We start from the raw sequence: 13,461 nt of genomic DNA, 5'->3' as shown, positions 1-13,461 counted from the left end.
AAGAAAATAATTTGCTACAAGCTCAATAATGTAATTTGCCAAACAGTCTTATTTTATCCTGTATGATTAAAACAGAGACAAAACCTAGTGATTAGTGATGATACAAAATGTTTAATATACATGCAACATTTATGGAACATCCAGGCAACAAAACACAGTTGACTTTTTTTTTCTTTTTTAAATGATTAGTGTGTAGAATTGAGAAAGACACACATAACTGCTTTTCCATGCACAAAACAACACCCAGAAACTCACAGTGGTGTCAGACTACATAAAAGACTTGAGTTAATGGCGTGAATTTCACACCAGTAGCTCTAAGAAAAGAGCCATCAGCAAACATGACTGAAGATCATTAACATAGCCCTCTCCAAAATACTGATGATGTGGGAGAAGCAAACAGGAACAATACTGTACCTTGATGTAGAATGTTAACTTGGGGAATCTGTATTCCCTCATTGTATTTGTAGTAAAAATGCATCCCTCGTTTACAAACTTGTATTTAATAACGCTACTCAACTGCCATGAGAACAGGTGCTTCATGTGTTAACAACAGCAAAAAAACCCTGACATGAAATAATGGACATTCTGATGTTGTATGAAAAGATTTGATGGTCAGTTTATTACAGAGAAATTAACGGATTGGATATATGCAAGCTTGAAAGACAAGATCTGGTGGATTTTGCTGAGCTTCTTTAAAAATCCACTTTAAAATGGCATCAGTAGCTGTTTACTCTGCTCCTGATGCAGTAACCCCCAGCACTGTGGGCTGGAGAGGTGAGGGGATGTATCTCAGACCTCCTCCAGCTAAATCCAGCAGTACTTTGAGTTCCAGAGATGTGTAGCCTCATCCTTACAAAGATTAAACATTTCCTGGAGGTTTTAGTACTGTTAAGAAGGAATCCTCTTTCTTTCAAGCCCACCCTAAAATGAGCAGATTACAGTAGTAGTGCCAAGGTACCATTAACAAGAGGAAAATCAACTAAAACTGTACAGAGTGTAATGACATCCTGTAAACATCTAAGAGTAAGCAATAATTAAAAATCTGTCTTGTATTGCAGCTAGTCATGTAAACAATTTATGAAACTTCTTTGGCACAAAAAAGCATTTTCCCTAGCACTTAAAAATACAGTGTACTTACATGCATTTTTGTTTACAAAGTTACTAATCATGCTGATAAGCAATAGCTTGGATTAGCAAAATTCATAGATAAAGGATCCATTGTATCTTACAAAGAATTAAGAATATAGTTTGCAATTTTAAAATTAATTTGCAAACTTTGAAACTACAGGGTAATCTGGAAATCTAGTTTCATTTAAAAAATGTCTCCCTCTTTTTCCCCCCCTTCAGTAATTCAAATCAATGGCAAGCAATTTGAGAAAAACAACTTACATAAATTCTGCTGTATTACCTGATCAAGAACAATACCTATTGCACTACTACAGAGATGAGAAAAATCTTTAAGACTAGAAAGCTGTTATTACATTGTCTTTGTTTCCTCTTTTTCACTCTCCTTGAGATCTTGCCAAGAAGCACACGATGCAAGCTTCCCATGGCACTAAACCCACTATCCTTAGTCCCCATCTTTCTAGAAAGACCAATGAAACAATAAATTTCTTGTATAATGTTTGATTACCTGTAACTCAGGTCACTCAAAAGCATTCAGTGAATTTCCTCAACATTTACAAATTGCTAAGTATGCCTGATTTGGATTATCAGCTTACATTTGTTATTCACATGCAACTTCAAGAATTAGTAAGAGTGTTTCAGTGTGATTCTTCAGTGTGATTCAGACATCTCCGATGTGCCATGATAGTAATGCAAAATCTAACATTGAGTCACCCCGAGAAGAGCTGTTGAGAAGTTAAATTATGCTATTTGAGGTCCTATGCAACACACACAGATGTAAAGCTGGCTCTTTAGGTAAAATATGTATTTGCCTATCAAGACTGGCATTAAGGATTCTGTTCTGCAGGAGCTGATAGATATTAAAAAGCACTGCAGAAAAGCACCGTGGCTGGAGTAGGGCCAGGCCATTGCAAGGAGAAACAAAGGTCATGGCAGTTCAGTAGGTAATTGATTTCCAAGTGTTTCATTTTAAAATGAAACAGTCATAAGCATCAGATTATAAGTCCTGTACCTGACCAAGACCTTTAAATAATTCAAGACTAAAATAGAAAATCTGTAAATTCCTCTGGGGGAAAAAGAAGTCTGAATGAAAACTGACAGAATTTGTGAATTAAACAGGTAACTATGAAAAGAAAAATAAAGCAGCTTATTTGTAAATTTTGAACTAGCAGTCTTCATTGCAAGTCATTTTATGGAACATAATTTAAGTGCAGACAACACAAAGCTCTTCCTTCTCGTGTGTATCTCAAGATGGTGTTAAGCCTGGACTTGTCATCTCTGTTGTGGGACTTGCAAGATATTCACTTGATTTCAGACTTGTGAGAGATTTGTAGCTTGCTACTGAAGTCAGAGAGCCACAAAGACCAAGCAATGATGGAGTGTCTTCTTTCCCTGTTAAGAATGAGAATTAAACTAATTATTTTCACAGCACAAGATGACCTGACCACAAAAAATGGAAGAATAGACTCCTACACTATTAAGAATTACATATTACTGCTTCAGCAGACACATAATTTATAAACACAATCAGGAAGACATAATTTATGCCATACTTTCCCTGTCCAGGTAGTAAAGAGATTCCTTCCCATGCATCACAGGCTGGGCTATGGGCAGTCTCTTACAGGGGAAGATTCAGAGGCTCCACTGACCACACACAGAACAGAAGTTACTAATGCAAGCACTGCTTTTAGTTGATTTTATTATATATAAATGGAAGTGACATTGCTAACACAACGTCAGTACCAGAGATTTAATTTTGAATCCCTCAGAAAAGAGTAGAATTAACTGGAGTCAGAATAAATTTATTAAAAATAAACACATTCTGTTTTTTAATCCTTGGTGATTTGAATGAAGTACTCCAGGCTCCAAACACTGGAGAAAAGAGTGCAAGAGTGCAAGATCCAAATATACTTGACAGTAAACATCTCTATAGGTATAAGAGACTGCATTGGACAATTTTTCTATATATGTCTTCCCTTCTCAAAATATCCATTAAAGTTATTTTGTGTCAACTATACTATATACTATTCCACTCTAATGAATTTAATCTACAAGCATCTCCCTAGTTCATCCTTCTGTTTCACCTGCAGAAAAGAAAAGATGACCTTAAACTACATATTAAAATCAACTTTAAAAGGTCACAGGCCCAAGATTTCATTGATAACAGTCCACCCATGAATAGAAAATTTAAATAACATCTATGAAGAAGTATTTCTTAAAATTGTGTTTCCTGTTCGTGACATAAAAGATTTTATCTCATGAGAAGGATGTAAGAGAAAACCAATAGCATCCTGTCCAACAATTCATTAAGAAAAAAGAGAGAGGTAGTTCTCTTGCAACATTTATGGCTCTTATTAGCAATTTCCAGTAGATTCTAGGTCTCTCCTCTACTGAGCTATTTTGAAATGACTGAACAGTGTTTCCTAAAGAATGAACTAGATTAGCTCTTTTAAAAAGTCTTCACTTTTAGAAAAATCTTTATTCCCATAAAAACTACCCTTAAAAGACTACATTCAATTTGAGGGCACAGAATACACAAGGAGCAATATAACGCTGGGCACAGTTTTTGATTTCAACAAGTGTGAATAGAAAATTCCATTAGAGCTTAAGTACTGATGAACCACAGGAATTTAAATATGAGATGTTATGCTGCCTTTAGAGTCTTGAAATAATAACCTAAAATGTTATCATCAGTGGTTTTGCCACACTTTTTACATAAGATAATTTACACACTAATATACAGAAGATAAAACAAAGCATAACTTGAAACAATATAGTAAAGAAACATTTGAAATTAGAACTGCATAAGAGCTCTCTTCACAATAGCCGTGCTTGTTCTATTTTACTTTCTCTAAGCTGACTTGAAATAATTTACATTTTAATGCTGTTCATGATCTTTAAAATGTTCTAAATTTTACAGCCTTGGTATCTGAAAAACAAGAAATTTTACAGTTATGAACTGCTCTGTGCTATGAAGTCTATTTAAAGTTAACACTTCATCATATACAAAAGGGATTTCATACTGCAATTTATGTTTTGTACCCATACTATTTTTTCAGAAGTCTTCCAACATTTTTTCTGCTTTTCACAACTGCCCAGAAGATGGAGCAGCTGAACTATGACAGGCGTACAGACTGTGAAAGGATGTTGTGTGTTTGTATGCCATTCATATGCACCTGCAGGATGGGCAAGGGATCAGACCCAGCCAGCACGGTTTTTAGGAAGGGCAGGTCATGCCTGACCAACCTGATCTCCTTTTATGATCAGGTGACCCGACTGGTGGATGAGGGGAGGGCTGTGGATGTGGTCTACCTAGACTTCAGCAAAGCCTTTGACACCGTCTCCCACAGCATCCTCCTGGAAAAACTGTCAGCCCGCAGCTTGGACAGGAGCACCCTGTGCTGGGTTAGGAACTGGCTGGAGGGCCGGGCCCAGAGAGTGGTGCTGAACGGGGCTGCATCCAGTTGGCGGCCGGTCACTAGTGGTGTCCCCCAGGGATCAGTGTTGGGCCCAGTTCTGTTCAACATCTTCATTGATGATTTAGATGAGGGGATTGAGTCCATCATCAGCAAATTCGCAGACGACACTAAGCTGGGGGGAGTGTTGATCAACTAGAAGGCAGGAGGGCTCTGCAGAGGGACCTGGACAGACTGGAGAGTTGGGCTGATTCCAACGGGATGAGGTTTAACACGGCCAAGTGCCGGGTCCTGCACTTTGGCCACAACAACCCCATGCAGCGCTACAGGCTGGGGACAGAGTGGCTGGAGAGCAGCCAGGCAGAAAAGGACCTGGGAGTCTGGATCGACAAGAAGCTGAACATGAGCCAGCAGTGTGCCCAGGTGGCCAAGAAAGCCAATGGCATCCTGGCCTGTATCCGGAACAGCATTGCCAGCAGGTCCAAGGAAGTGATTCTGCCCCTGTACTCAGCCCTCGTGAGGCCACACCTTGAGTACTGTGTCCAGTTCTGGGCCCCCCAGTTCAGGAAGGATATCGAGGTCCTGGAGCAGGTCCAAAGGAGGGCAACCAGGCTGGTGAAGGGACTCGAGCATAGACCCTACGAGGAGAGGCTGAGAGAACTGGGGTTGTTCAGCCTAAAGAAGAGGAGGCTCAGGGGAGACCTCATCGCTCTCTACAACTACCTGAAAGGAGGGTGTAGCCAGGTGGGGGTTGGGCTCTTTTACCAAACGACTTTCAACAAGACAAGAGGGCATGGACTTAAGTTGTGCCAGGGGAAGTTTAGGTTAGATATTAGAAAGAATTTCTTTACGGAAAGAGTGATCCGTCATTGGAATGGGCTGCCCACTGAAGTGGTGGATTCTCCGTCCCTGGAGATATTTAAAAGAAGACTGGATGTGGCACTCAGTGCCATGGTCTAGCAACCGCAACGGTGGTTCAAGGGTTGGACTCGATGATCTCTGAGGTCCCTTCCAACCCAGCCAATTCTATGATTCTATGATATGCTGATTCCTATCATGATGCTCTCTATTTTAACAGAAACACCCTCAGGCTGCACCTCCCGAGATAAGTGTTGAATGTATGATGTAAGAATGACAGTGGAAGCTGCAAAACCAGTGCACCTTTAATTTTTCTTTTTAAGAAACTAAAAAAGGAAATTTCAAGAACTCTGGACCTGTCTCTGGTTCTGTGACGGAAAGCAGGCAACATATTTGAAGCTTAGCTCTAAATACAACATGAAGTCTTATAATTATTGGGTGGACCTCTTTATAAACCCAAACTTATTTGAAGCATAGTCCTTAGGGAAAGTAAAAAAAGATTACATAAAAATGAAAAAATATGCTGTTCAATGTATATTTTGTTCACATTGAAAATTCACCACATTCACAGTGCTATGAATAACAAAATAAAATGAAGCCATTGGGCTGGCACTGTACCTTCATTTAACAAATTCATTCCATCCTGCTTCCCATCCTGGGAGTGACCTGGATCCAGAGAGGACTGGGAAAGACTAACTTCTGCTGACAGTTGATCCAGACTTTGAAAACTTTTTCTGCAAAGCAATTAATACTGAATAGCAACACATTTAAAGATCTAATCAGATAGCTCCAATTGTCCTTAAAAAGTTTTCTAAAAAATAGTGGGCAGTTTAAGAGCTGAAAAATTAACTTTTGTTATTGTTCTTTTTCCCTAAGCCACTGTTTTTGCCTAAGGCAATAATTTTCCTTTTTTTTTATTAATCCAAAGGGCAGAAATTTTTGTGATTTTTTTTTTCTGCCAGCTGATCCTTGTGCATTGTAGTAGGTAATTCCAATACAGTCCCTCTCAGAGTACACTATGGGTAATGTATAATTTTGAGTTTTCCTGTTCCTCCAAAGGTGAATTAAAATAAATATTCAACTTACTCATCCCATTGTTGATTGTGCTTTCTGTAGAGCAGAGTGTCCAAGGCAACAGCATTGACATCCAGAGCTCCTGGGGAAGGCCACTGATTGGTGAGGTGAGTAGTTAATTCTTGCCTTGATCTCAAGTCATTATTCTTTAACACAGTCCTGTGAATACAAAAAGCATTAAATCTCAGTCTATTAAATGCAATTCTTTCAGGTACAGAAAGTAAAACAAGTAGATGTTCTATATAGAATAACCAAAAGACTGCAATTTTCATACAGTATCTTAAACTCTTCATTTTTTCCTAGGGGAAACAACTATGAGAATGCATAGTTTTACTGTCCAATTTTTTTTTTTTTTTTCCAGTCTGCACACCCACTTCACCAGTACTTTCACAGAATGAATTACAAACCAGATACATTGATTGTATTACATGCTTTCAAGTAAAATGTAACACCTTACGGTTTCCAGAAATTTAGATTTTTAAATTACAGAAAATGTATTAACTGACTACCTCACGTGTTCAAATTGGGTTTTGCCTCATATTCCCATGAAGCAGACCAATTTTCTAAAATTCTAAGAACAAGGAAGCCAATATGCCAATATTGGAAATCATCTGCCAAAAGTCACAAAGAAATAAGGAAAGTACATGGTTCTTCAGGCTCCAAAATCAGCTTTTTCCACTAGTGCAAGGCAACCTCCAGCCTACTCTTATACTCCTGTGGAATAACTCTAGAAACAAAAGTAATACTGCTTGTTATCTGTAATCCCAGAAATCCTTCCATTCAAAAATCCTAGGCAATAGTAGAATGCTGCTTTACAACAACTTTGACTGTGGCCTGGTGGAGTTATTGTCCTGGATCTCCACACTGAATTTATTCAGGAGTTCAAAGCCAAATGCCCTCCTGTCATCACAGAACCACAGAAACAGTCAGGTTGGAAAGGACCTCTGAGATCATCAACTCCAACCCTTAATCCACTACCAATGTGGTTTCCAGACCATGGCACTGAGTGCCACATCAGTCTCTTTTTTATCTTTATTATCTGAAATGCCAAACAAAAGAGAAAATTAAAATTCATGGTATACATATATTTATGTGAATTCATAAATAACATTGTCAACAGGTCTGTTTTTACAATACAGTTCTTATTCTGAACTGTTTAGACAAAAACCTTAGTAAGGACAAATACCACCACCCAAAGAGCCACAATTTACCACAGAATGAGGTAGGACAATAGCGAGTTCATTGGGAATTTTTTAGTAGCTGAGTTTGAAAGGACACAGATGCACAGCAATTTTGTAAGAGAAAGTGGTGGAAACACTACTAAAATGAGCAAAACTATTTTCAAGAAACCTTTCTCAAGATGATGAATTCCCCAAGCATACCTACAACAAACTTTTTCTACCCTAGGACTGCCCTCCCCCCACATCCCTCCTCCCTAAGGGGTTTGTAGGAATAATCACTGAGATACACTTTGGAATGTCATGCTGATAACCTAAAGCTCTCAATTATTTCAAATACTTTGTATGGTATTCACTTCTCCATGTCATTTCTCTAATCCCAGGGATACATGGAGCATTAAACAAGTCTGTTAAAGCCATGTTGATTTGAGTACAGCAAAACAGCAACCCAGCAAGTTCTTACGAGGTTAGTCAGTGAGACTATGTTGCCTCCTTATTCAGAAAGACTCCTTGTATGTTCTCATAGAACTTCTGTGACAGGACACAGTTTCTATTAGCAACTATACACACAGTCACTGAATGCAAATTCATGTCCATATAACACATTCCCATTTGGACAACTCCTGTATGTTATCACTACACAACTCAGCAGCAGTGCAAGTTATTATTAAATAAAACTGTTGAGCAAAGATGAGAATACCACACATCTACAGACAAGTTGCTAAGAATGGAATTTTGGCATTTTACATAGGTTTCAAAACTTGAGTCTTTTTGCACAAATCTTTATGCTATAGTAACCTGAAATTTCACCGTTTCTGTGTGGCAAAGAAATTCTAAAACAAAGCCTTGCCAAACTGCTGCAGGAATTTTAGCATAACAACTTTTAATCAACGTTTCAGTAGATCACTACTCAACCACTCAACCATACTCAGGAAGAAAATCAGGCACAAGCAGGAAACAGAACTAGCTATTCTCTTCTTAAATCTGCTATGCTTTTATTTTGAATCCTTAAAAAATGTAAAAATAACTTCAAATATAAAAAATCAGTACAAACACAGTATCCAGTACATATAAAATAGAACTCTAGACAATAGGAAGCTAGACGAAATGTTCATAGCAGGTGGTAGTAGTCACCACCCATTTTTTCAGCCTTGTAGATTATTTAGCTATGTGCTCTATTGCAGCTATTTTTTAAGTATCATGAGATTCCACTGCAGCAAAGACTAAAGGCGATGCTTGCAAACAGCAATTCTCTCAGGATAAACAAAGACAGTATCAATTTATGCATATTCTTCTTTTAAGAGTCAAACTATTAAACTGCACAGACTCATACAATTATTTAGGTTGGAAAAGACCCCTAAAATCATTGCATCAAATCGTTAACCTAACACTGCCAAATCCACCACTAAGCCATGTCCCTGTGTGCCACATCTACACAGCATACACCATCCTCAGACTCTTAATCACTGAGGCAAAAATGATCCTGCTATTCAAAAATGGGAAGAAAAAAAAAATTTGAGACAAATGCATTTACTATAGGTGTTTAGAAATGAAGGAAATATGACCAGTTTTTAAAGAATAAAAGCAGGCAGATACCAAAACACTCAATGTGAAAACATGCTGCACAAGATTATTGAGTGCTGTCCTGTTCTTGGTCAGAAAAGAGGAGCTCTTTCTAGAAAGTAAGAGCTATCAAAAGATTTTTTTATCCAAGGCAGACTGAATTTCTACAGTAGCACTCTTGTTCCTCAGAACACAACCACTGTAAGTAGGGTTGGTCAACTCTAGGCTGCTTTCCTCTAGGTGTTTACTCTCAGGCTTTTTAACTAGAAGAAGAATATTACTATTAAAAGTTATTTATCTGGTAGTATATCAAAGTAAGTTTGGCATAGAAAAGCTTTCAGAAGAAGAAATGATTTAAGAATGATGCAAGATAAAGTTTGTAGACAATATGTTAAGCCATGTAATATATGAGTAAAAGCAAGGATATTCCAAAAAGGGAAAACAAAAGCTAAGAGAGAGAGAGAAGTGCTTACTATAGAGAGAAATTAAAAAATAAGGAAATACAGCCAAGTCTGAGTGAAAACAAGGGAATGAGCATATTACAACAAGCTGTAATAGTGATAAAAACAATGGCTTCTACCAGTAATCTCAGGAAGCTAGTTGGTACATGGAGAATAAAACTGATCTTAAGAGATTGTATGTATTATTTTTTGTTAAAGAAAGGCACATGTGCAATATGGCTGAATAGGGCATCCTGGGCTAACATGGTGAGACTATGGAGAGTAAAAATTTGTGTAAAGCAGGTAAAATACATAATATTTTATTATAAGAGCAACAGGGTTAAACCGATTGGTGATACATCACCTAATCAAGGCAAAAAAAATCTTGGTTATGTGGAAACCTGTGAACTTTCCCCTCCATCCACTAACTGGTCTCTTGTCTATCCACAATCATTTCCATCTCTTTATAGTAATTTTGGCAAAAAGTATCAGAAGCTCGTTTGTGATCTACAGAAAGAAAATACATGTTTTTCTCTTGCTGCCAACATTTTTACCCTGAGCAATCCTCACCCCAATAAATATTTTTAAGGTAACTTTGTATCATGTTTAGAGCTCTGAAAAACATCACAAAAAATCAAGAAATAATGAAGGGGCGACAGGCAGGCAAAGAGTACTTCTAATTCCTTTGGAGGTGATTGCTGACTTGCTATTTTCATACTGAAGAGGGGTGAGGCAAACCCAGCAAAATGCTTTTTGTGATTTATTACAGGAAACAGGCATTGGTGATACTGGAGACAATATTTTCAAAACTTGGCTTTTAAAGTGATCAAATATCCTTTGTTACTTCACAGCATAGATTTTTCCATTGTGCCCATATATAAGGGAAGTATAAGATACACAGTCTCACCAGGTTAGATCAGGATACTTTGTTTCAGTTACATTTTAATCATGGTGGGGTTTTAAAGAAAAACTCCATACAAATTCCAAATGCAGCTGCAACTAATAACCTGAAAAACAAGCAGCCAAAGAAATGAGAACATAATAGTAGAATACATCATTAAAAAAGAACAAATATTTCGCTTACATCAGGAACTGCTATTTAAATTCATCTCCTCTTAGCAGACAAAAAGTATTCAGTGAAAACATCCTGCTAATGAATTCCTGCCTCTTAAAAATGAATGCTGATGATTCATTAACTAATGAACACTAACTGATACCCAAGTTAGGAATAAGTGTCTGCTTGGAGTGCAGATACATACTCCCCTCCAGGCCTGTAAATTTACTTAGGTGAATTCAAGAATATCAGCAACAACCAGAGTATTAATATCAGGCTTATAAAGCTATTGTCAGAAACATCTCTGCCTGGTTTTGACTTTCAGGGTTTTAACTGTGTATTTAAGAAGGGAAAAGTGAGATAAGTGAAATCTTCCAGTAAACATCCTTCTTCACTACTGTTCACTGGCCCTGTCTTTGCCAGGTATTCACCAGAATATTTACTTCCTAATTTCCTTAACTTTTATTATTTTAGTTCATATGTTTATTTAATGGTTTATTATTTAGAAGTTACTTATTAAGCACAAGCAGAATATAATTAATTATGATACACATGCAACAGTAAAATACAAATGACAAATTACTGCTCATTTCCATCCCTACTCCACAGCATGCTGCCCCTACAGTGTTGGCACAATCACGTAGAAGCCACTCTGAAAATGGAGCAACAAAATGATCGTTGGTTTTTTTTCTTCCTTTTTTTTTTAGATTTTAGAAATTTATTTAATTTATAAGGCAATCCCTCAAGTAGTTCTGTTTGCAATAGCATCGTTTTTGGCAGCTCAGCTGCCAAAGGATAAGAAATTACTCCTTTGAATTAACACATCTAAGACTTCTGCATTTTTAAAGTGTAACTTGATTCACTCCTTTGCAGTGGGAAATGGGGACAAATGACAACCTGGATGTGGGGTTTCTGCATGTAAAACAGATACTCTCTAAAAAGGTGATTATCTTTGGCCACTCACTATACAGGAACTATGTTACCTCTGGGAATTTAAGAATAAGTAAGTAAGTTTTAATCTCAAATTCAGTCCAAGCTAATACTGAAAAATCCTATCTTGGTGACCACAGAAAATTTCTGGTCTCGTTTTGGCAAGATTGAATTTTTCCAGTTTCCCTTGGATAAAATCCAGATGCATTCCATTAGAAGGCTATTCTAAAAGGCCCATTTACAGAAATTTTTTTTGTTTAATAAAGTCAGTTCTGTTTCCAATTATACCTATGAAAAACCAGTAATTTCTTACCTGCAAGTTTAATTTCTCCAAATCCAGGAAATGCCAGTCCAGTTGGCAATTTGCCCTCCTACCAGCAGATGAAGACAGGAAATAAACCAAACAGACTAATTCCCTAAAAAAGGGAATTGTATCAGATGAGTGCTCCAGTTCAAGAACTACCTGAGTAGTGAAAAGTGAAAATAAAAGCTTAAAAAAAATAAAAGAACATTGTAATAAGAAAGAACAAGCTTTTAAAAACTTTATTTAGGACAGGAAATATGGAATGCAAACTCAAATTGATAGCATACATGAATATAACTGAAATCTGTAAGAGCAACTCTAAAATAAAAGGGAACTATCAGACTGTCAGTACTTCAGCAAGACAGGGAGCTGTCTGGACTGGTATGTCATTGGACTTTGAGAAATTAGATCAGCAGGTATGAAAAGTTGGTACTTACCAGCAAATTTTGCAATGTATCACCTCTCTCTGGTTTGTGCCCTGTGCCCAGACACAGCATTGCCCAATTTAGATGCCAGAGCAGTTAGATCCCAGCAGACTTTCTAATGGCAGCTGCTGCAGTGAAAAAAAAACAGGTATGTCCTACTGCACCGCATTGCCTTACTCTGACTGACCACCTCATCTTCATGTGTCACAGCAAAGGCTTGAGTAGTGCCACAAAACAGATCTCCTTGAAGCTTCTTCAGCAACCTTTTTGTCCTCCTTTATGATCTCCTAGAGATCTTGAAATATATTTTCCAGTAAAAAAACGACTGTCATCAATTTTATACAGCTTTTGATCTCCTTGACCTTGGGAGCAACCTGGATAAACCAGTTTTGGCAGAAACACCAGAAGCTTGATACTTAAATTCCAGTCCAATTACGCTGGAGATTTTACTTCAGAATACAGACATCCAGAATGGATCAAAACACACTGCAGTATGTTAACTTTATGGGTGCTCACTGAAATACTACTGCAATGCATGACCAACACTCTTCACGTCCTTGGAAAAATAACCACACCTGATTCTTCTGGAGGAGGAGAACAGCCACAACGCAGCCAGTTTCCCCATATAGTGCATCTTGACTGAAAAAAAGAAAAATACTGAATATGATTTACAACAAAACAGTTGAATAAAATAACTCAGTTGTTCAATCAGCAGATCCTTTCTGCTGGAAAATGGAGGACTCTGAGCAAGCAGCTATTCTTTGACAGCTTATGAAACTTGCTTTTAGTAAACGTCCTCTCAAACTGAGCTTGTCATTCGGGGCTTGTTTTTATTTGTTACCACATCAGTTGTGTAAATACAAATTACCTGTCTATAGCTGAAGGCCTTCTGAAAGAACATTTCTATGGGGGTGGAGGGCAGGGGAAGAAAAATAAAGATCTTCCTTCAGAACAGATCAAAAAAACTTTACCAAAACCAGTGGTGGTCTTCATAATTTGCCATTTTAATATGCTTCCCTTAGGTCCACTAAAAAAAGGCAGTACAAACCACAAAATGGTAAATTGGGTAGACTTTGAGTTGACAGAACAACCAC

The 13,461-nt window shown here is 37.5% G+C and overlaps 1 protein-coding gene across 2 annotated transcripts in view; it reads right to left on the bottom strand.

The window, feature by feature from the left end:
* Positions 1 to 2,371: 2,371 nt before the first annotated feature.
* Positions 2,372 to 13,461, bottom strand: part of RUNDC3B (RUN domain containing 3B) — a 41,881-nt gene continuing 30,791 nt past the window's right edge. The window contains exons 9-11 of one of the 2 annotated variants that reach the window (XM_030445382.1): positions 6,486 to 6,632; positions 6,018 to 6,133; positions 2,372 to 2,517 (exon numbers count right to left, since the gene is read on the bottom strand). In XM_030445382.1, the coding sequence (XP_030301242.1) occupies positions 2,372 to 2,517; positions 6,018 to 6,133; positions 6,486 to 6,632 (409 nt within the window). The remainder of the gene's footprint in view (positions 2,518 to 6,017; positions 6,134 to 6,485; positions 6,633 to 13,461) is intronic. The other variant, XM_030445383.1, reaches the window with a different exon arrangement.

This window comes from Calypte anna, chromosome 2 (assembly GCF_003957555.1).
Source record: "Calypte anna isolate BGI_N300 chromosome 2, bCalAnn1_v1.p, whole genome shotgun sequence".
In the NCBI taxonomy this organism is placed as follows: domain Eukaryota; kingdom Metazoa; phylum Chordata; class Aves; order Apodiformes; family Trochilidae; genus Calypte; species Calypte anna.
This window is presented reverse-complemented; position numbering and strand designations above follow the sequence as displayed.